The 22,726-nt window shown below is 58.0% G+C and overlaps 2 protein-coding genes across 2 annotated transcripts in view; one reads left to right on the forward strand and one right to left on the reverse strand.

The window, feature by feature from the left end:
• Positions 1-11,831, reverse strand: part of CEP164 (centrosomal protein 164) — a 34,300-nt gene extending 22,469 nt beyond the window's left edge. The window contains exons 1-9 of the mRNA XM_075723381.1: positions 11,744-11,831; positions 11,259-11,370; positions 10,861-11,074; positions 9,449-10,144; positions 8,964-9,122; positions 7,493-7,570; positions 4,698-4,808; positions 1,876-2,319; positions 268-351 (exon numbers count right to left, since the gene is read on the reverse strand). Coding sequence (XP_075579496.1) covers positions 268-351; positions 1,876-2,319; positions 4,698-4,808; positions 7,493-7,570; positions 8,964-9,122; positions 9,449-10,144; positions 10,861-11,074; positions 11,259-11,370; positions 11,744-11,825 — 1,980 coding nt within the window. The 5' untranslated portion in view covers positions 11,826-11,831. The remainder of the gene's footprint in view (positions 1-267; positions 352-1,875; positions 2,320-4,697; positions 4,809-7,492; positions 7,571-8,963; positions 9,123-9,448; positions 10,145-10,860; positions 11,075-11,258; positions 11,371-11,743) is intronic.
• A 1,864-nt stretch (positions 11,832-13,695) lies between these two features.
• BACE1 (beta-secretase 1) lies at positions 13,696-20,496 on the forward strand. Its single transcript, XM_075723165.1, has 9 exons — positions 13,696-13,941; positions 17,850-17,938; positions 18,434-18,650; positions 18,939-19,076; positions 19,180-19,314; positions 19,456-19,557; positions 19,695-19,844; positions 19,998-20,169; positions 20,255-20,496. The coding sequence occupies exons 1-9, from the start codon at positions 13,696-13,698 to the stop codon at positions 20,494-20,496; spliced, it is 1,491 nt and encodes a 496-aa protein (XP_075579280.1).
• The last annotated feature ends 2,230 nt before the right edge of the window (positions 20,497-22,726 follow it).

Below are 22,726 nucleotides of genomic sequence, written 5' to 3' on the forward strand. Positions count from 1 at the left end.
ATTATTTTCCTTTTTGCAGTGATCTGAGCACAGTCCCAGCTCTAAGTGACCTATTTTTCCAGGGATATTACCTCACCCACAGACAGAACCTGCTGCGCGCAGGATGGCATCGCTGGCCTGCGCCACAGCTGTAAGGGCATCGCTTAGCAGTTAAGGAGTTGGGCAGCTGGACTGCAAGAGGCGGGCATAGCACTGACATTCTGGCTGCACGTTCCCAGAGGAACACGAAGCCCACACCCAAGGGATGAGGAGCTTTTAGCGACTCACCACAGGCTGAATCAGCTCACGGTCGGAGCGGTTAGAAACTTGCAAGTCCTCCTCGCAGGCGCTGGTCTCGGATGCCTTTGAAAGCTGAGAGGAGATATGCATTACAGCCTGTACATGTCTTACCCCTGCAGCTTCACCTAGGCGTTTCCAACAAGATGACAGCTGATACTGGGAAGACAAATTGGCCTCACTAACATAGGGAAGAAAAGGCGATTGAATATCACAGGAAAGACACTAAGGGCGTGACCCACCAGACAAGCACAAAACACCACACAGATAAAGGACTGGGGAAGGAGGGCTGGGGATGGGGCTGGGGAGGGCAGAGAAGTGCTCTTCAAATATCCCTGATAAAGGGCACTTGCTGCCTGTCCTCTGTTCCTTCTGCAAGGATCTCGGCAGCTCTGAGACCTCCCCAGCTCACCACACAAATGGGTGAAGCCACACAGAACAGTACCGTGGTCTTAAAAGACCTTTAAAAGTACACCTTGCCATGCCCAACGGCAGCGAGGACTCCAGCGTTCCCAGCCATCGTGAAACACCACGTAACTGTTCACTGCGAATGCCCACGTAGCCCTGCTGACTTCAGCAGAACTCCCCAGACGCATAAAGCAAGCGTGCAGGTAAGTGTTCATAAAAGCAAAGCTTTTGACTTCAAGCTCTCCAGGACAGAGCATGTTCTCCAGGCTCAGTTTTATGGTTTATCATTTCTTAAAGACACTACGCATCAACGGAACTAGAAAAATCATCAAAATCAGCAGGAAAGAAGCCAGATTGGAAAGGGATACTTTTTCAGACCTCGTATTCTGACATTTCTGGAAGACACAGAACAAGAGTGGATAGCGTGCACCTGCCTGGCACCCCAGCTGCAGGGGCCAGGCCATTAACCCGTCTGCACCTTGTGACAATTAATGGTTCTTCTCCTGCCAGAGACTGCAGAGTCAAATACCCTGCTTCAGCTGACGGCAGTCAGCCATTTGCCAGTTCTCCTCCCAGAAAGTGCTAGAAAAGCAGCAGGCAGACAGGAAGGTACTATGCTTGATGGACTCAAGCTGCAGCTCTGGAGCCAGCCCTGAGGAACCTTCCTCCCTGACTCCGACCTTGCACCTCCCCATTGCATCCTTCCGCAGAGCTGCGAATATCACAGCTGGCAGCTCACTTTACACTTCTGCCCCGTCTCTGCACAAGCTGAGAGAAACAACAGAAGGAGAGAAACAAAGCAGCACGGACAGCTGGGCTTGGTGTGAACTTCATTATGAAACCTGCTTGCTTAGTACAGATGGCAGCACTGAAAGCTGAGACTTATTTCTCCTCCAAGACTGGAAATATGCGTCACAGTTCAGGGTTTTTGCCTGTCGGCTGCTTTGGACAGCACTTTGTGTATGCAGAAAAGAATGACTTCCTAGCTCCATACTAAAGATGCCGATCTGGGAATTCAGAGCGCTCGTGCCCCCCCAGGAACACCCTGCTGACTCGGAAAGTGCTTACGCCAACTTAACAGAAAATGAGTAAGCGCTCGAAGAGCTTTCCTGAATCGGGGCCTTACAAAGCAACGGGAACAGCCGCGGCAGCTTCCACACCAAACCCAACCCATGCAGGCAGGTCTCTTACTTTGCCAGCATCCAGCCTGCTGTCTGTTTTCAGATCAGCTGCTGCTTCTTCCCTCATTGCATTCGCTATCTTTTCATCAACAGACACGGTGTCGGCAGTGGCAGCCAGGCTTGCCAGCCGATCTGCCTCAGCAGCTTCAGCAGCTGGAGATGCACCTCTAGGTTGCCCAGGACCGCTGGGCACATCTGTCCCCGCTGCGCTCCTTTCCCCCAGAGATGGTGGCAGCTCATCAGCTGCAGAGATGTCACCTTCCACCTCAGCATCGCTCTTGCCCAGGAGCTCATTCCCAGTGAGTTTCCCATCGGACTCCTCCTTGTTCTGGCCAGACAGGCTACTGTCAGTGTCTCCAGGAAGGACTTGAACTGGAGTTGGAGGGCACGCAGCGTCAGAATCCAAGGAAGACTCTCGCCCTTCTTCAGCGTGTCTTGATTTTAAAGACTCCTTCTAGGCAGCAAGTCAAACACAGTTATAGCCACGACATTCTCTATCTCCTCTCCGGGAGGATGCGGGGGTCAGAAATAGCATGGGTTCTCCTACAGCGAGAAGCAAAGCTGCAAAGCTTTGGGTGACTTTAAGACTGGTTTGATTTCTCTTCATACAGTCCCTTTCAAAGACAAGGAACTCTGTTAAGATAAAACACACTCATTTCTTGGGCTCAGACTTTTTTTTTTTTTTAAATCTGTTGCTTTTTTATTCACAGGGTCTCAGCGGATAAGAGTCAGCAGTGGCTGCTGCAGGAACCACTAGCCCCTGGGAGCATCCTACGTGCTCTGCAGTATGCCCATTTATGCTTCCACACTGGATCTGTTTGGTGAGAGATGGAAATTTGCAGAAGACTATTACCAGATATTTAACTTCTGCCTGAAATCATAACCGGAGAAGAGTAGGTAGGATGCTATCGTCCCACCTTCCAGCGGGACAAGCTTGAGGGCAGGCACTGATTTGAGCCACCGCTCTGAGCTCAGAACCAGACCGTGGCTGGCTACCGCACCAGACAGAGAAATGGCAGAACCCACGGGCCTTGGGAAAAACCAACCCCGAATTAAAGCCTAGTCACCCAAAGGTTCGACTGCCTCTCCCAGCAGTGGGGAGGCCCACAACGCTCACAACAAAAAGTGCGATAGCCAGGAGGAAGCAGGAAAAAGTTCCCTCATCAGTATGCAAACAAAACTGCTAGCACGTCCTACTTTAGCGCTGTTTTATTAATGCTGGGGTGTCTTGTCAAAGATTAGCTGCATCCTGTGTACAGCGTGTACCGTACACAGACCGCATATTTTAACGATGTATTTTTATCAAAGTGCAACTGGAATACTGTCAGCTTTAAACCCGGAGCTGCGGCAAACCGAAAGAACGTCTCCTAGCACGTCATTTGTCTGAGAGACCTTCTCAGGGCTGAGAGAGCCATCCATCAGACTAGAGGGGAGGACAAAGCAATCAAATCACCAGGTACTTTACAAAAAAACTGCAGTTCAGAGCTTCACCTGCAATTCGCTGAGTGAAAAATGAAAGCTTATGGCCCCTTTCCAGCTGGGTGCCTGGTTAGCAGAGGTTCACAACCACGCCACTGAATCGCTGGCCAGCCACACCAGGGTCTGCAAAGGCCTCGACAACATCTTTATTCCAGAAGCCAGAAAAATGCATGCAAGTGGCGTTTCTTTAGTGTTGCTCCAGTGGAGGAGTCCTTATTACGCTTCCTTTTATCTGGGGGTTAGGGTGTCCAGAAAGACCGGTCACTATTCATGCTCCCTTTGGGATGGGCTCGTTTTAGACCTTTCCTGAGGACCTCTCCAGGACACCTGATGGTGCCCAAGAACAGACATGCCAAATGAGACCAATCAGGATTCTTAATGCTTCAAACCAGTACACAGATACTTCCCTTTGAGGAGCACACACACTGCAACAGAATATACCAACGTGTCCGATAATACTGTGCACACAGAAAGGTTTCTCTCCAGGCAAGTTTACCTTGGTTACTAGAATATCGCTGAATAATTTCTTTAGTTGGTAGAATCCTATTTTAAGGATAGAGACAGACAAAACTTTTGTTAACATTACACCTTAATGGCCACAAATGCAACCCTCCAGAAGAGGGCACTATGCCAATGAGCCACATGGGAGGAGGAGGAGGGAGGTTTTCCTCATGCAAAAACAGACTATGGATTTTCTATGGATTTCAGAGCTAGGACAAGCCAGTCAGATTATAATTAGCTTTAGATGATCTTTTCACAGGTTGTAACATGTTTTACCTGCAGCTGAGTGATACTAACCGATGTGAAATTTCTGCCTCTCAAATCATTACTTCCAGTGATCGGCGTAAGTCTGGAGAAAAGCACATCGATAGCAATGGGACCAGCTTTTGGAAAGACACCTGATCCAGAGATGAACAGCAGCCACCAAAACTGAATCCTACTCATCCCAGGAAACAGGATGACTTGGACTTTAACAGGTTGAAAGTGAGATATTGCAACAAAAAGTTTGACGTTCTTTCTACCTTTTAAAAGGAAAAAAGAGGCAAAAAAATCTCATACTGCATGCAGAATGCCTTTGAAAGGAGACGTGCTCCCCCCTTGCTCACTGATTTCAGGCTGTTCTCAGGCGCAGAAGTACAGAGAGAGGGCCAGGTTTGCCAGACCTCATCTGGGGAGCATTTGCCCCTGGTTTTTAAGTTTACACCTCTCTCCATGCGTGTAATACTTTAACCAGCAATAGAAACAAACCAAGCAACTATCCGATCCACACCACAACACCAGAAGCTGCCTACTGCATGCAAAGCTTCAGTGACATCATGCAAGCAGGACTGGGATGTCAGAGCCACTCATCACCTCTCTCAGGCTGCCAGCTTCCTCTGCAGGACTCCTTTGGTGCTGGAGATCAGCTCCAGCGACATCAGCTAACTGGCTGCCGCAGTTTTCCTCCTCTGCTTGGCCTTTCTCCTAGTGGGTGGGGTAACACGTCCACTAGCAAAAGTCCTCTCACTGCCTTCCCAAGCTGGGAGGGTCGCCCGCCTGTGACAGCTCACCGCCCTGCGTGTCACCCACTGCGTGCACCCCTGGAGCAGAAAGCTCTCCAACCTACGCTCAGGAGCTCACGGGCCCAGATTCCCAAACATCAAGCTGTTCACGCTCTGCATGCGTTACTGCTGCTGCTTTTCCTGCTGGCCAGCTCAGTGAAATCGCTGTTCTGCCGGACTCTTCCCAGCTCAGGACTCCCCATGAGCCGTGGCTCGCTACGGCAGTTCTCAGCCACGCTCCCCCAGCACGGGAGACAGCAAGGCTATGAGACAGCAGCCATTCCTCCCCTTTCACTAGTCATCCCTGCACTGGTATTTTATGGATGTCTTTGTTTCCTGGGAACCAGCAGCGCTGCTTCCTGCACGTACATCTCTGCAGTACCCCACAAGCTGTGTTGCGCGATGTTTATTTACAGACACAGCTCCCTTTCACACATCTCCATCTGGTAAAGAAGCCTTGCGCAGTAATTTCCCACCACGCAGAGGACCCCCTTGACTCCCAGTGTTTACCCAGAGATCGACCTATACAGAAGGCAGAGTACTAACCCTCCCAAGCTGCAAGGAGATCACTTCTGCTGCCATGGGACCCTCTCCCCAGGCACCCAGAGATGCTTCCAGACCTTCTTCTCCTCTTGCCCCTTCCAGCAGCATCCCAAAGCCCTTTTGTGTTTGGAGTCTCACATGTCTGCAGCAACTATTCCATTGCAGGAATTCAGAAGGTAAGAAAGCTGGGTTCAGGTGAGAGCTAACCCCACGAGCAGCCAAGCAAACCACGCTGCTTAGAAGAGGCCCTCTTTCCAAGAGTATATTCTAACTACTACACATAAACCTCACACCTCAAGTTCTCCAGCAGCTGATTTGGGTTTCGTTTTCAGCGCCTTTTCCCCAGTTAACCTACTCCAGAAAAGCCCACCAAGGGGGGCAGCGCTTCTTTCCACCTCTGCTCCCTCTCTCCCAGACACTTGTGCCATCTTTGATGCAGCCTCCACTCTCACCCAACATCCTTGGGTCTCAGCAAGTCGCTAAAAACCGCATGCTGATTTGCTTTGAATACAGGTATTCAACCCTGATCCACAGGCTACACGAAGCCAGTTTTTTTTTATCACTTCACCCCATTACGGCTTAGATGTGCCCCCTGTATGGCTTGCTGTACGAATCCTTTCCTCCTCTCTGTTTTGCAAGGAAGCTGGCGAATGGCTTGGGCTGCAGGCTGGGGCTCGCTCATAGGCATGCTTTTCTGCTGCCATCTCATGGAACTACAAGTGAATTATATTTTCCAGTGGGGCACTAACACGTTATCAGGACTAAGATATCACCCATCTGGGGTAATAGAGCCTGGCTGTTGGACGGTAATTGCCATTTCATAATAGATTCCTGAAGCCCTGCTGCAGCGCTGAAATGCCAAGACAGCTCTTTGTGCCTGGACATATTAACATCTCGGTGACGAATTGGGCCCCGACAGGCTGCTTGTTGTTTGGAGATGAGAGAGTAGGGCCTTTCTTTTTTCACCTCCACTTTAGCATAAGCCTTTGCAGTTTCTGCCCAGCGCTGTGAATGGGTTCTCCAGCAAAGAAAGTACTTACAGCTTAATTTTTGTATGCTGTGAAAAGGATAAGGGAAATACTGTAAAACACTTTAGAAGAAATTAATTTGCCTTTCAGATGCTGGAACAGAATTCTCAAAGCAGTGAGAAAGGATTAATGTCAGCGCAAAGAGTCGGGCCAAATCACCAGAGCCGCTTGCAACGCACTTCCCATTGTGCCCTTGTCATCTTAAGCCTGATCGCCGCTAAGAAAGCGCAGGCAGAGAGCGCACACCCGCAGGGAAAGCAAAATGTCCGCACAAGGCCACGCGTCTACCAAACTCATTGCTGACGCTCCGTGTCTGAGCCATGGAATTTATCAGCAGCGTAAGAAGAAAGGCAACAGGCTTTAGGCTGCCGCGGACAAGTGGCCACGTGCGGTCCGCACAGAAGCTTGTGAGATTCTCATGGAACTGAGTGACAGCGCAAGAATGGCGTTTCCAGAGTACATCCCCACTCCTCTCCCCAATGCCACCACTGCAACTTCAGCTGAGAATGAGCCGTCTTTCTACGCGCACTAAAAAAGCGGTGAGGAAGCAAACTGTGCCTTTTCCTCAACCAGCCTTCCTCCCACAGCAAGCGCAGTGGCACCTCTTGGATCCGAGACCCTGTCCTTCTGCTGCTCCTTGGAAGAGCTGATTTCCAGCTTGCCTATCGCACCTATATGGCTCTAGGTTTCTCTCTTTCTTCCTTCAGAAAGAAACAAAGCTCCGCACTGTGCAAAGATGCCGTCTCCTCAAATCCCATCTACCAAACCGCAGGCATTCTCCTTCAAGCACAAACCTGCCTTTGGTACCCGCACCCCTGTCCCCTGCAGACTGCATCTGCCTTCTCGCACACTCCCCTCAGGCTCCCCCCAGCCCCGCTCCAGGTTGTTCCTGCTCATAAATGACACACGGAGCTCATCCCTCGGGCACCTCTCCTGCGCTCTCGCTCCCCAGCCCAGGCGCTGGCTGGGCAGTGCCGCAGCTCCTCTCCTGCCCCCGCAGTTTCTCCTGCCCATCTCGCATCACCCGCATTCTTACCTCGGAGTCAAAGCTGCCTCCCAGGGCGCTGACATCCATGTGCAGGTTTTTGAGCAGTCTTGCTGTCCCATGGAGACTCTAAAGGTATTAAAAAAGGAGATGGCCAGCACTGAGTTCTGACCTCTGCAGTCCCACAGGCCACACTGGAGGAACTGGGGGTTCCTCATCGGTGAAATAAGGCAGCACAGCCACAGCAATATGCCAAGGCAATACACCAGCTCATTTTGCAATGATTTATAGGGAGTACAAGGAGAAAACAGGATTACACGCTTTTTGGTGGCCAAAGAACATGCAGAGGAGGTGCAGCACAAATTAAGGCCCAGAGTCAAGTGGAACAGCCACGGTCAATCCGCTGTTACCAGGGAGCATCACAGCTTTTCATCCCTTGAGGCTTCAGGCACTATGGTTACCGACACGCGTTACGAGCCAAGGCACACAACCTACCTCATTCTCGCTCTCTTCCTCTTCGTTTCTCCCTTTATCCAGAGCCGCCGTGTTCAAGGAACTCTTCTCTTCGCAGACCAAGCCCAGCAACTTCTTGGTCTGGCTGGTGGGCTTACAGGTCTCTGCAGGCTGTGAAGTCAAAAAGAAAGGGAAGTGAGAGGACAGCCAAAGAGACAGGGGGGATGCAAACCTGCCGAGACGCTGGCCAGCAGCAGGGAAGCTGCTCGGGATTACGCCGCTCCCCTTGCTCTGCTAGAGCCACGGCCAGCCAGGAGATGACAGATTCTTTATGAGGCCACGCTCTCCCTCACGCAAAGGGGCTCCTGTCCTATAGAAGGCCATCTGCAAAACCTGCCTGTGCCTCAAAACACTGATTCAGTCATGACCGTAATAAAAGGTTTGAAATCACCAGTGATGAGACTTAACTCAGCAAGAAGAAAACCTTCAGCGAGTGTCGATTCGTATGTTTTGCACACATCTTGTTTTGTTGTCCTTTAAAAGATCAATTTGTTACCACTTAACAGGTCTGTTTTGTTGACCCAAAGGTCACATTCTATAAATAATCATTCGACATGACTGTAAGTCTTGCATTCAGCAGAAAATGGCTCTTTTTTTTTTTTCTTTTTATTCTCAGCAAATAGTTGAGTGAAAATATTCTTTATTAGATTACATTATCTGTCCTGTATATCGTGCTTCATTTGGACACAAATCCAAGTTCTAGTAAAATGAACTTAACAGACTTTTTCCCCTACCCCAACAGTAATTGAAACAATTCTTTCTTTAAATCTGCTAAACATAGCAGAAGAAAGCTCACTGCAAATTTAGCACTGGGCTCCCTAGAAATAGCAAAAGGAAAGAAATACAGTGAAAGACAGAGTAGGGAATTGGTTTTTTAACAGACAAAAGTATTCCAAAACTGACAAGAGATCACAATTACTGTCATTTAAGCTTCTAAGTAGCGCCATGGCTGTGACCTTTTGCAGAGCGCGCTTTCCGGGGCAGGTTCCCAGAGGAGACGGAGCCTCACCTGCGCTCCTCCTTTGGCCGCAAGGCTGGAGTCCACCGAGCTCCCCAGGTCCGAGTTGAGCGACCCGCGAAGGACGGCGGCCGGTGACACCGCAAGGCCACGCAGCGGAGCGAGGGTCCCCAGGGGCGCCTGGACAGGTGCTAGCAGGGTGCCTGAGGACTGGAGCAGGCAGAAGGGACTCAGTGACGGGACAGCACGGGTGCACAGCTTACGCTCCTATTTCAGAAAGGGAGAAACCGCTCCCCTGCACGAACGCTGTCTGCTGATACTGACCCCCACCACCACTGAAAAACTGCTCACGAGGCACCGTACCCCGCAATCACCAGCACGAGACACATAAGGAACAGCGGTTTGATTTCCTCGCACATTTTGTCTTCTAAAGACCCATCTGAATACAGTAATTTACTTTACAGCAGTGAGGTGATTCAGAAAATCAATGGGCATTATTACTCCAAAACTTTTCTCTTACTTCTGCTCTCAGATACCTTGCAGTAGGATCTCAGCTCTTCTTGAGCATATGGAACATGAGCTGTCTCCTGCAAACTCCAGTCATCTGCAGGACCGGCATCAAAAGGAATCATTTCATCATTCCCGCGGTAAAAGCTTTCTTTTTCTCTGGCTTGCAGTGTGCCTGGGCTTCTTCCCACATCCTCATCCAGTCCTCTAGATTTCTCTGTGACTGAGAAGTAATGATCGGGCTTATGGACATGCTCACCCATCATGTCTTTCATCTTCCACTCTTCTTTCAGCTCTTCATCCTCAAAGAGTAGGATTTTGTCTTCAAGGGCCTCTAGTAGAGTTTTGACATTCTTAAAGTCTTGTGAATAGGATTTCTGGGACATGCACAAAGGTTGCGCTGGTGGCCTAACCTCTGAATCGTCAGACTGTGAGTCAGAGGAGTGAAGACAAAGCTCTTCTTGCAATTCTAAAGGTGTTTCTTGGTCCTGGGGGATGTCTACATCAAAGCTGCTAAGAGAGGGGCCTTTTTCTAAAATTTTCTCCACATCAAGTAAGGTCTGGCATGGTCTGCTGAACTTTGAAACAAGCAGGGGATGCGGTTGGTTTGGCCACATGCCTGCAAACAGTCTCCTTGAGTCACTTCTGGCTGACGGTCTCCCTTTGTCTTCCTCAAGGCAGCCTTCAGCTCTAGTCTGGCTATCTGGATCTGGCTCAGGACTCTCCTGCCCGGGGGCCAGAATGGCAGAGGGCGTTTCACCAAAGGCTGTTGAAGGCAGACTCCCTGGCTGCATTTCCCAAGTAGATAAATATTAGCAAATAACTAAACCACATCACATATCACTATATATACCCTTATCTACCTAAAGTAGAGATATATACTTATTTAATATGCAATTTATATATAAATAGGTGTGTAAATTTTGCATTTGGTCTCACTTGGGATATAAAAGGAACTTGGTTACACTTGCAGATACCGACAGCAAAGCAGATAACCTCACACATCTAAACCTGCGTTCACTGCCTGTATATCATAGCAACACATGCGTGGCCACTGCATAAACACCACGTGCTGTCCTCTCCAAGGAAGGCAATCTTTCCAGCACTCCAACTGTGTGCTGCCAAGAACAGCACCGGCATCCTTGGCTGGTGCCATATCCTTCTCAGCAATAACATCGCAGGGCTGTGGCACCCCCCAACTCCATGTGCATCCTTGTAAACCAGAACTTCCCAACTTTTGTGGGTTTGTGACCCCCACTTCTGTTGGATTTTCATCAAACTCACGACCCCGCTGGACAGGATCCCTTGTCAGTGGGTCGCTGCTCTGATCCCAAAGCAGCACCAGCACAGGATCACCCCCTAATTCACAGCCACTCGTTCATCCTCGACGCAGCCCTCTTGCTCCTCCCCAGAAGCACTGCAAGCAGCAGAGCCTACTCACAGCGGGTTGCTTCAGTGCCTGCTTGTCCTTCTTGTCTTTCTTCTCTTTCTTGTCTTTCTTCTTCTTCTTCTCTTTCTTTTTCAAGCTGCCACATGCCAGCAGCTTCTCTCGCTCCTGAATGACAAGCTCTCTGTAGTGATCATCGCAGGGGTGGTCCCACATGGACTGGCCGTTAGCAAAGTTGAAGTAGTAGATGTCACCGGTGATGTCCTGGCTGCATGGCAAAAATGGCATGAAAAGTGAAAGCCCAAAAGTACTTCCCCACCCACAGGGTGTACCTCTGTGGCGGCATTACCCCCCCTCGCCAGCCGGGACCCTGCTCTGCCACCTACGTGGGCAGCACATGGCAGGGGAAGGGCAGGGGAATCCAAGAAGGCAGCTGCTGACAGAGCTCTCACCAGGGCTTCCACTCGGGTGGTAACGGGGCCACGATGCCTTCCCTGGCCAGCCATATCAGCTCGGGCTCCTTCTCAGGGTCAATCCCAATCTCCCGTGCAAAATCCTGGATTTCTAGGAAGACAGAAGAGGAACCTGTGGAGACGGCGTACACCAGGCACTACACAGTAAAGCCAACCTCCTCAGCTAAAGCAACGGGCACGCTGGGAAATCCTGATCCCGAAATGAAGCTGCTCAAAGCTGCCGACACGGCCCTGTGTCAGTGAGCATGTCCTCCCGGGCCGGTAAAGCAGGGAGACAGACTGAAAAATGGCGTTTATCTTTGCAACCAAAAAGCTAATTTTTCAGCTCTGCCTCCTACGAAATCCCATTTATTCTACCCTCTCCACTCATGCTCTCCCCGATTCCCGTTTTCCTAATACACCTAGAAGTGACTTGCATGCTTGAACCCCTTGTCGCAGCTCCTGGGAGGACAGGCATCGCTCACCTTGCTCGCTGGGAATGTACGTCTCATCGTAATCTTCTTCCAGGATGAGCTGGTCACCAATGCGCACCATAGCTCCTGCCATGGCTCCCTGCACCTGGTGGCATGAAGGAAGCAACACAAAATCACAACGATCAAACACGCTCAGATAGAAATAAAGCTTCCTCGTCGCACAGCGCGTGGCAAAGCCCCACAGCAAACTCGGCACCGGGGCCGTGGAGGGGAACAAGGCGGGCTGCGGCTGCCACATGTGGGTGGAGATGGGAAGGGCAAAGAGTGAAGGCAGCCGGAACTGATGGATTCTGGTAAAGGTGGGAGGACACAGCCAGAAGCGCTGGGCAGCGAGCTGCAGCTTGAAGTGAATTAACAGGCTCTACGGAGGGATCTGGGCAGGCCGGATCGATGGGCCGAGGCCGACTGTATGAGGTTCAGCACGGCTCAGTGCCGAGTCCTGCACTTGGGTCACAACAACCCCATGCAGCGCTACAGCCCACATGCCCCACTGTGGCTCTGCGTGGCCACATTTGGCCAGCACTAGCCTCATGCAGCCGTGTGGGGAGCCAGGCCAGGTAGAGGAGTGAGGGCAGGACCGTCCCTTCCAGTCCCGCTGCTCAAACATACAGCGCAATGACAAGGTCAGGCTAGCTTTTACGCTAAAAACCCCCAAACGGTCAATGCACAAAGCATGCCTCTGCTTTCCTGATGAGATTCGGGGATGCTGGTGCCTGCCAGGTGTCCGAGCAGTGACAGGAACAGGCTGAGCGCAGGATCAGCACACCGCTGCCTGGAACGGAGCCTTCGCTGCCCTCTTCACCTTCCTCTGTCCTCAGCCCGCTCCCTATTTACGACTCTTATGTAAATCCAGTCTCAGAAGCAGCACTTAATCCTGGCGGTTTCCAGAAAGATTCTCAGGGCAGGCCAAAGCAAACCAGCACCAGAGCCCGCGCCGCTCGCCCTCCCAAGCGCGCCCGAGGAAACCACTGGGGTGCGGGCAGCGCGCTCGGGGCCTCCGGTTCTCGCTTTGCCCCCGCACAGCGCCGTCCCAGTCCCTTTCCTGCTGCCTGGCACCGGCGCTGGGCCACGGATGAGGTGCTCGCTGTCCTCCCGGCAGCCCGCCGCTGCCCGTGCCCGCAGGAGGCCCGTGCCCGCTGTTAACGCCCGCCCGAAGGCACGGGGGCGGCGAGGCGTGCGGGGAGCAGAGGGATCTTTGATTAATCGGGCGTAAAAGTAACAAAAATTGCTTTTTTCCCCCCAAGTTTCGTGACCGCGCGGGTTCGACGGGCGCGCAGGCCGCTGAAGGCAGGGAGCAAGGCGCGGCCAGGAGCCGGCACTCCCAGGCAGCGCCCGCCGGCGGCAGCCGCCGCCTCCTCCCCGCCCTCCCCGACCCGCGCTGCCCGCCGATCCCCGCCGCGGGCGCCGGCCCTGGCCGCGCTCACCGGGGCCTCCCGCCGCTTCCATGGACGCCCGCCGCGTTGCCCGGGGCCGCTCCGCCGCCACTGCTTCCGGGTCGTCGCGCCCCCGCCAGGGCGGCGGCCCGCCCCCGGAGAGGCGCCATTGGCCGGCGGGGGGGGCGGCCGGCGGCGGATTGGCCGGGCGGCGTGACGTCCGCGGTGCGGCGGCGCCCGCCGGGGGCTGTAGTCCGGGCGGGGCGGCGTTGCCATGGCGACGCGTGGCTGGGCCCAGGGCCCGCCCCGGCCCCGCCGCTCCCCCGCCGCCGGGCCGGGCCGGGGCGGCGGGCGGGGCCGGGCCGCCGCTAAAAGCGGCTTCCGCCGGCGGGCGGGCTTTCCGGGGCGGGGAGCGCCGCGCCGCCATGCCCGCCGCCCCGCCGCCTGCCCGCCCCGGCGCGGCCGCCCGGCCGAGGCGCGGGGCGCTGCGGGCCCGCTGAGCGCCGTCCCCCCCGCCCGCGGGGGAGGAGGGCTTTCCGGGGCGGGGAGCCGGCGGGGAGCCCCGCAGCGATGGCTGCCGCCTGGCCCTGGCTGCTGCTGTGGCTGGGGGCGGCCGCCCTGCGCGCCCGCCCGGCCCCGCCGCGCATCCGGCTGCCGCTGCGGGGCGGCGCGGCCCTGCCGCCGGGACCCCGGCCGCGCCGGGCGCCGGAGGAGGCCGAGCGGGGCGGCAGCTTCGTGGAGATGATCGACAACCTGCGGGGCAAGTCCGGGCAGGGCTACTACGTGGAGATGACGGTGGGCAGCCCGCCGCAGAAGGTAGGCGGCCGCGGGGCCACCGGGAGGGCCGCGGGGCTACTGGAGGGGCTGTGGGGCCACCGGGGGAGGCGCGGGGCTACTGGAGGGGCTGTGGGGCCACCGGGAGGGCCGCGGGGCTACTGGAGGGGCTGTGGGGCCACCGGGGGAGGCGCGGGGCTACTGGAGGGGCTGTGGGGCCACCGGGGGAGGCGCGGGGCTACTGGAGGGGCTGTGGGGCCACCGGGGGAGGCGCGGGGCTACTGGAGGGGCTGTGGGGCCACCGGGGGAGGCGCGGGGCTACTGGAGGGGCTGTGGGGCCACCGGGGGAGGCGCGGGGCTACTGGAGGGGCTGTGGGGCCACCGGGGGAGGCGCGGGGCTACTGGAGGGGCTGTGGGGCCACCGGGGGAGGCGCGGGGCTACTGGAGGGGCTGTGGGGCCACCGGGGGAGGCGCGGGGCTACTGGAAGGGCTGTGGGGCCACCGGGGAGGGCACGGGGCCGTCAGGCTCGGCCTGCAGCCGGCCCCCAACTTCGGCAGCCGAGCAGGCCGGCGTTTCGCCCTGGTCATGCAGCGTGGGATGGTCTCCCGTTCCTCCTCATCCTCGTTGGCACGCTTTTTCCCGTGCCTTTGCACAGGCACCCGCCGAAGGCCGCTCCCGTCCCCCCCGGGCACCACACGCCCGCCCGGGCACCCTGCGGCGAGGTGGCCAGCGCTGAGCGTGTCCCTCTCCGTGCCGAGTGGGCCAGGCCGTGTCCGTCCCTCCCGAGCCGAAGGGTTCGGCCGTGCCGGAGCTGGCGCAGGCGTCGAAGAGAGCGGGAATGCGGCACGCCCGCCTGCAGCGGGCACGTGCAGGCGCGAAGGAAGCACGCGGCCACGCCGCGCTCGACGCCTTCCTCCCAGCGCGCTGCCTGACCTGGGCTAATTTTCCCGAGCTTCTTTTTCATGGGGTTGTCGTGAGCTGCGCTGCCCGGCTCACGCGTGCAGCACCGTGTGCTCACGCACAGGCGACAGGATGGGTGCCGAGAGCCGCGTGCTGGCCGCACGGCCCGGCGCAGAGCAGCTCCTCTCTTTCATGGGCAAGGTTGTGGAGGTTCCTGCCGCCGAATCCTTTTGCGCCATCGCACCCGCTGCCGCTGGCAGTGAGCGTGGCCCCAGCTCGGTGCTCGAGGGGCCGCGGTCCTTCCCGCGCGCCCGCCGCCCACCACGTGGGCTGGCGCTGCCAAAACGCCTGCGCGGACTCGGAAATAAAAGCTGGCTTTTCCCCAGGAGCTGGCTCCGTCCTGGGGGCACGGCACAGCTCCCCACACGTGGCGGGAGGGAGCGATGCGAGACGTGAATGGCGGACGGGGGAGTAACGCCGCCGCCGCAGAAATCGGCTCTCTGGGAGCAGTTTTATGTTGATTTATTCTTTGCTCTGGCAGTGTACGTTTAGAGGGGAAAAAAGGAGGAGATTATTCCTAGTTTTAAATGCGATTTTGTTATCTTTTGCCTGGGACCTGCCGCGTGTCGCAGCTGCCAGATAATTTCTGTGCGAACCACCTGTTTGCAGGCACCTGTGCGTTTCTGAGCCTGTCACCCTTTTCGGCAGCATCTTCCAGCCTTGGACTCCTTCCAAGTGGGAACGTGGTGCGTGCATGCGCGCGTGTGCGTGCGCTGGAGCAAAATCCCTCCGGGCGTTGTAATGGAATTAAAAGATTCACGTGAAAGAGCATGGCTGTGCGTGTGCAGGAAATGGGGGAGCGGGGAGGGTGTTTATGTGGGGGGTGCGTGCATCCTTTGCAAAGGCAGGCACGTGGCCCGGGCACCCCGCTCTGCCCCGCCGGCCCATCTCCCTCCTCACCTTTCCTTTTGCCTTCCCGCTGCTGGCAAGGAAGTTTCTTTTATTCTGTTGTGCTTTAATTTTGGTTCTGGGCTGTGCTGCCCTGCGAAGTCACTGTCAGCAGTTGATCGCGCTCGTGCTCTATGTCCCTTAGCATGTTGGTTACGCTGTATGCTCGCGCCGGGCTCCCCAGGAGCGGCTGATTCGTAAATAGAGGGGGAAGAGGGTGGGAGCCGAGCGTCGGGAGCCGGTGCTTCGGGACGGATGGCGCAGGTGTGGTGCCTCTGCGAGCAGGTCGAGGCTCGCCACCCCAGGAGCAGCATACAGCGCTCCGGCACGCTCCAAGCAGAGCTGCTGCTTCTGCTGAGGTGCCTGGAGGGGCTGTCGCTTCCAGGGAGCAGTGGATGGGTTTCAGGCAGCATCCCTGCCACACGTGTCCTGGCCTTGCTGGTCCATGTGTTGTGTCCCAGCCTGAATCGGCAGCCGGGCTGAGCCAGCCCAGCGGGGAACACCCGGGCTTGGGGCTGTCTGGGCACTGAGGGGTTGCAGGCAGGGTTTGGATAGTGGCGGTTTGCCTCGCCTCCCCAGCACAGCTGCTGCTCTCAGACAGGCGAGAGCAAAAACGCTCCCTGCAGCATCAGCTCAGCAGGTCTTTCTCCAGGGGAATGCATCTCCTCTGGGTACCCCAGGGATGAGCAGAAATGAGCTGTGTGGAGCAGGTGGCCCCTAAGGACGGATCAAACAGAACCGCCCTGGGCAGGGCCCGGGCACAGAGGCACAGGCTGCAGGTGCCAGGTTGCCAGGGGAAGCTCTTGGTGCTTACCCGAGGTGGGTATTGGAGGGGCGAACATACTGCTCTGATCCTTACCTGCAGCCCAAAATCTTCCCCTAGGCAAGAAGGTGGCCTGGGGTCGGGAGAGAGCTGTCCCCCAGCGCAGCGCGGGGCTGGGGCACAGAGCGCCCAGGACGTGCTGCCCACAGCCAGCCCCTGTCAGCACGCCACGGAGGAAACTTGGGCAGCTGTAGCCCAGCGCTTTTGCGATTAGCACAAGCGCATTAGCCTCCTTCCTCTCCCCTTGGACTCCACAGATTAAGGGCCGAAGCCCTGGGGCGCTGCTGGCGAAGCACCCCCAGGGGCTGGAGGTCAGAGCTCAACCCGCAGCTCTGCTGCCCGGCATGGCCGGGAGCCCCGCAGAGCCCTGCTCCCACCCCAGCAATCCCCCCGCTGCTCGCAGGGCAGAGGGGTCCGCAGGCAGGGTTCAGCTGGGGGCAGGATCCGGCTAGCCCGCTCCTGGCCCCACCGGCGGGATGTTTGCCAAGCCCTGCCTGCGAGCTGGTAATCCAGGGCACAGGCAGAAACGAACTGGGAGCAGAGCTCAGCATATGGATGGCAGATTAGCGGACCCAGCAATCCATGGTGGCTTGCGTGCCATCGGTCCTTCCAGCCAGCTTTGCGAGCAAATGGGGTTTCCTGGCAAGGGGAGCCCGGGCACCCCATCTTGCTGCTGCTCTTCCCTGCCAGGTGCTTGCCGAATCCTGCCTGCGGATTCAGGCAGCGGGCGCAGGGGCCGAGGCCGGGCAGTGCCGAGAGGAGAGCTCGCGCTCTGTTTGCACGGTGCCGGACAATGTTTGCTTTTCATGCAACATCCTGATGTCGCTGACTCCTGCTCCGCCACTTTGTCCTCTCGCGCAGCGTCTCCGAGCTGTCCCTGGGCACGGCAAAAGAGGGCACCTGCTCAGCTCGGGGCTCTGCACCGCTGCACAGCATCCCTCCTGTCTCCTGGGGCCCCCCCGGACGCAACAGGCACCAGGGCAGCCTCCCTGCCCTGCCTCTGCCTGTGCCTCTGTGCTGCCAGTGGCACGGTGCCGGGCAGGAGCAAGTGGGGCATGCCCTGGCCCCGGTCGGGAGGGCAGAGCCAGGCTTGCTGCCCAGGCAGGGACCCAGAGCTTCTCGTGGCTCCCTGGGAAGCGCACGGTACAGCAGCCAACACGTGCCAGGCGCGGGGACAGGGAAAGTGTCGCTCGCCTGCAGTGCCAGGCAGAGCTGGGTGGATCGTACAGCAGGGTCCCACTGCAGTCACGAGCCTCCCTGTCTCTCTTCCTTCTCCAGCTGAATATCCTGGTGGACACAGGGAGCAGTAACTTTGCTGTGGGAGCTGCACCTCACCCCTTCCTCCGGAGATACTACCAGCGGCAGCTGTGAGTAGGCTGGGGGGATGCAGAGAGCGCGGCCGCCACTCCTTGTGCCTGTGACACAGCCCCGGCCCTGCCGAGGCGTGCTGTCCCTTCTTGCTGGGGGTCCAGCCAGATCCTGCCAGGTACTGCTGGCCTCCATGCCCGCCGGGTCCGCACGGCTGCTCCTGTGCCCGGGGAGGGAGGGACGCCTTGGCCGCCTGCCCCACCTCCTAGAATGTTTAAGACGACATCTGGGCCACTGGCCCTTGTGCACAGCAAACAACCTAGGCTGCAAGGAGCTGTCCTGGTGCTTCACCAACCCATGGCGGGGCTCCCCAACAGCCGTGCGTGCTGGGAAATGCACTGTCCTCACCCACTTATGCCAGTCTGCAGGACAGGCGTGCCTCTACGCTTGCAAATGCTCAGCTGTGCACATGTGCGCTCCCACCATCACCCAATGTGCGGGTGCCTGCTCCTCCTCCATGCGAGTCTTACTCTGGTTCTTTGATGCCGTTGCAGGTCCAGCACCTACCGCGACCTGCGGAAGGGTGTGTATGTGCCCTACACCCAGGGCAAGTGGGAAGGGGAACTGGGCACTGACCTTGTCACCATCCCCCACGGCCCCAACGTCACCGTCAGAGCCAACATCGCTGCCATCACGGAGTCAGACAAATTCTTCATCAACGGCTCCAACTGGGAAGGGATCCTGGGGCTGGCGTATGCCGAGATCGCCCGGGTGAGTCGTGGCTTGCAGCCGGCTGGGCCCCAGCTCTGCTTGGCCCTGCCCGCAGACGCGGGCTCCCCATCCCAGCAGGGTTTGACTGCCTCTTTCCTTGGCTCTACTCACTCCCCTGGGGCCCAGCTTGCAGTTGTGCTGGTGACCTTGAGCCCTGCTCCAGCAGCATGCGGAGCTGGGATCCCTGGGGCACAGCAGTCCCGGCAAGGGGAGCTCCCCTGGGCATGGAGAGCCCCTGGAGGAGGGACAGCACTGATGTGTCCTTCCTCTGCTTTCTCCTCCCACCAGCCCGACGACAGCCTGGAGCCTTTCTTTGACTCGCTGGTGAAGCAGACTCGGGTGCCCAACATCTTCTCCCTCCAGCTTTGCGGGGCCGGCTTCTCGCCCAACGAGACAGAGGCCCTGGCCTCGGTGGGAGGCAGCATGGTGAGTGCTCCGCAGCCGGCAGGCCCGTGGGGCTGCCCGCGGGGGACATGCCCTGGCCAGAGCGGGCAGCGTGGTTCGAAACGCCTTTCTGTCTCTGCTGCAGATCATTGGTGGCATTGACCGCTCACTGTACGTGGGTGACATCTGGTACACGCCCATCCGGAAGGAATGGTACTACGAGGTCATCATTGTCAAGCTGGAGGTCAACGGGCAGGACCTGAACATGGACTGCAAAGAGGTGAGGGGGCTCTGGGGGGCCCTATGCCACAGGGGACCCTGCCCCATGGGGTGCTGCTCTGCCACTGGAGGCACCCGCCTTCGATCCGAGGGGGAGCGGGGCTGGGCTCTGGCGCCTGGGTCACTCCTCTTCCGCCCCCAGTACAACTACGACAAGAGCATCGTGGACAGCGGGACCACCAACCTCAGGCTGCCAAAGAAGGTGTTTGAGGCTGCGGTGAAATCCATCAAAACAGCTTCTTCGGTCAGTGAAACCCTGCCCCTGGGCACATCCCCAGGGCCAGCGTGGGGCTGTGGGCAGCGTGGCTGCCTGCCAGCAGCCTGAGCATCTCTGCTGCCTGCCCGGCGTGGCCCCACTCATCTCCCCTTTCTCTCTGGCAGACGGAGAAGTTCCCAGATGGCTTCTGGCTGGGGGAGCAGCTGGTTTGCTGGCAGGTCGGCACCACCCCCTGGCACATCTTCCCGGTCCTGTCCCTCTACCTGATGGGGGAGGCCACCAACCAGTCCTTCCGGATCACCATCCTGCCCCAGGTGAGCGTTGGCCCGGCCGGACCCTGCCCGGTGCTGAGCCGGAGGGTGGACCAGAGCTGGTTGTGTGGGCAGGACCGTGCTGGGTGGGCACAGCTGCCTGCCCCTGGGAGCTCTGCCCCGTCCCCATCCCTGACAGTGCCTCTTTCCCTGCAGCAATACCTGCGCCCGGTGGAGGACGTGGCCACCTCTCAGGACGACTGCTACAAGTTCGCCATCTCCCAGTCCTCCACGGGCACGGTCATGGGCGCCGTTATCATGGAGGGCTTCTACGTGGTCTTCGACCGTGCCCGCAAGCGTATCGGCTTCGCTGTCAGTGCCTGCCACGGTGAGGGCTGGGCCTGGAGGGAGGGAGAGAGGCGGAGGGGATGTGGACATGCGGTGGCCAGAGCCTTGCTTTCTCCTTCCCGCAGTGCATGACGAGTTTCGGACAGCTGCAGTGGAGGGACCCTACCTGCATTCCAACATGGAGGACTGTGGCTACAACATCCCACAGACAGACGAGTCCACCCTGATGACCATCGCCTATGTCATGGCGGCCATCTGCGCCCTCTTCATGCTGCCCCTCTGCCTCATGGTGTTCCAGTGGCGCTGCTTCCACTGCCTGCGGCGGGACCACGATGACTTTGCCGACGACATATCCTTGCTGAAGTGACGGCGGAGCCTGGGGGCAGCCCCGGGGGCCGCAGGTGAGGCAGCAGGGCAGGGAGAGGTAGGTCCTTTCTCCAGGGGCTGGAGCGTGGAGGTAGGGCAGCAGCGTGGGGGGCTCAGACCTGCAGCCTGGGCCCTCCTGGCCCTGGGGGACTCGGGGGCTGGCGGGCAGGGAGCAGCCATGGGAGCCCTGGGCCTGGGCTGCGTTCATCTGGCACCTACAGAAAGAGCGTGGCAGCCGGGGAGAGGGGCGGGAGGGCAGCAACCACATCCCAGGGGCTGGGGGCAGCTTCTCTGCTCCGGCACCAGGCTGGGCCGGGCTGTTCCAGGCTCTCCTTCCTGCCCCTGCTGAGCTTGATGGAGTCACACCGATGAGCCGTCCCCTGCCTGTCCCATCTCCCTCCGTCCCTGTGCAGCTGCCCTTCTCGGCCCGCTCTGCCGGGAAGCTGCCGGCCCAGGCTCTCCGTGTAGGGAGCTCTGTGTGAGCGCATGTGCGCTGCGGCCATGCCTTCCCCACGCGGCTCCCTGCCCGGGATGCCTGCCTGAGCTGGACTCTGGAGTTCCCATCTCCAGAGCCTCCTGTCCCCAGCCCCGGGCTTTCCGGAGGCAGCCACGCAGGGCCAGCCTGGGGCTGCCTGGACCTGAGCAGCCAGAGGCAGGGGTTGCCCTCCCATCCTCCTGTTCACCCCGTACGCCGCTTGCTCTAATGTTCCCCGTGGCATTTCTTCTGCCCTCCCAAACAGTCCTTCTGCTGCCGCCAGCCCCACAGCTCCCTGCGCCCACCCTGCCCTCCCGGCTGCCTCCTGGGACAGGCAGGGGCAGGCACCCACCCTCTCCCCACTCCGCTTTCGCTTGCCACGGAGAAGCCGGTGGCTGCTGCCCTCCTGTCTTGGATGTGGGCGCTCGCCCCTGCGGGCTGCACGGGGAGGGAAGGAAGCGGTGTCCCCCGCGAGTACCACGCAGCCTGCTATGCCCAGAAACCGCGTGCCAGGAGCGAGCGAAGTACCCAGCCCGGGCGCCGGCTGCTCCCCAGCCCACCCGCCCGATCAAAAGCCATAGGGGAGCCAGCGCCAGGCTCGGCCGGCCCCCGCCCGCAGCCCCTGCCCTGCCTTGCTGCCGGCGAGTCCCACGGCGCGGGGCACAGCAGCTCCTCTCCGCTCGCTCCGTGAGTCCGCATCCTGGCTGGGCCCCGGCTCCCGCTCCTGTGAGATACCCTGGCAGCTTGGGGACAGGTGGCGGCTGCGGGCACTGCAGCGTTTATTATTTTTTAAACACATGGTTGTACTTATTTCATTTTTTTTAATAATGCAAGTCACCGGTAGTGCAGCTGTGCAGAATCAGAGCATGTATATAGCAGGTCCCACACCATGCACGGGTGTACAAATGTCGCTTCTCACCTGTACAATATATACATATATCTATATTTTTAATTCTAGCGCTGAAAGCCACTGTTCCAAACCCGATGTTAGGGGGTTTGGCCCTGTTTTGTTTTGGGGTTTTTTTTAAATACTTTTAGCCCTCTGCTCAGTCCTAGGGCCTTGGCCACAACCCAAGGCCTGGGCTCGCTCAGCAGCGGTGTGCTCGGGTGGAAGCACTTTACGGATCCGAGGGGCTCCCAGCTGGGTTCCGAGGTGGTGGCGGCAGCGACGGAGGGATGCAGGAGGAGGGCAGGGCTCTGCCGCTGCTGGCTCGCCACCTCCCTTCCCCAGGGCAGCCACCCTTCAGCTCGCAGGCAGTTGGTAACGCTGTATTTCCTTGCTTCTCCGCCTCCGACTTGGACAGGAAAGTGCTTTCTTTTAAATGCCAAGATTCAGTAATTAAAAGGCAACGTTCCTCCGTGAGCAAAAGCTGGGGCTACCTGCGGCACTGGGGCCAAGCCACTGGTTCGGGTGGGGACAGGGGCTGGAGCACTGCAGGGCTGCGGTAATTGCCCAGCACAAAGCTCGTTAACTAAATCCCGCAGTTCGGTATTTCTTTGAAAAAGCAGCAAGGGAGCCAGCGCGCGAGGCAGGAGGAGGAAACACGTGTGGCGCAGGGGAGGCAAGCCAGCCCTAGCAGCGGGCACCGCCGCGGCAGCCCGTGACGCACCCCTAAGCTGTCCCGCTTCGCTGCTGGCGCGCTTGTGAGTAGCGTCCAGTTCCCACGCCTTGCTCCAAAACTGCAAGCACCCAGCGATTCCGCTCCGGCGCGGCAGGGCAACATTACGCGATTGAAGAGCACACACGGACCTCCGC

The sequence above is a fragment of the Pelecanus crispus genome, chromosome 19 (assembly GCF_030463565.1).
Source record: "Pelecanus crispus isolate bPelCri1 chromosome 19, bPelCri1.pri, whole genome shotgun sequence".
Taxonomy (NCBI): domain Eukaryota; kingdom Metazoa; phylum Chordata; class Aves; order Pelecaniformes; family Pelecanidae; genus Pelecanus; species Pelecanus crispus.

Excerpts from the sequence above, each read along its gene's own strand:
- BACE1 (XM_075723165.1), top strand. The coding sequence starts at position 13,696 with ATGGCTGCCGCCTGGCCCTGGCTGCTGCTGTGGCTGGGGGCGGCCGCC. Across the intron at positions 19,077-19,179 it reads CCTCGGTGGGAGGCAGCATG|ATCATTGGTGGCATTGACCG; the intron begins GTGAGTGCTCCG and ends TCTCTGCTGCAG. Across the intron at positions 19,558-19,694 it reads CCATCAAAACAGCTTCTTCG|ACGGAGAAGTTCCCAGATGG; the intron begins GTCAGTGAAACC and ends TCTCTCTGGCAG.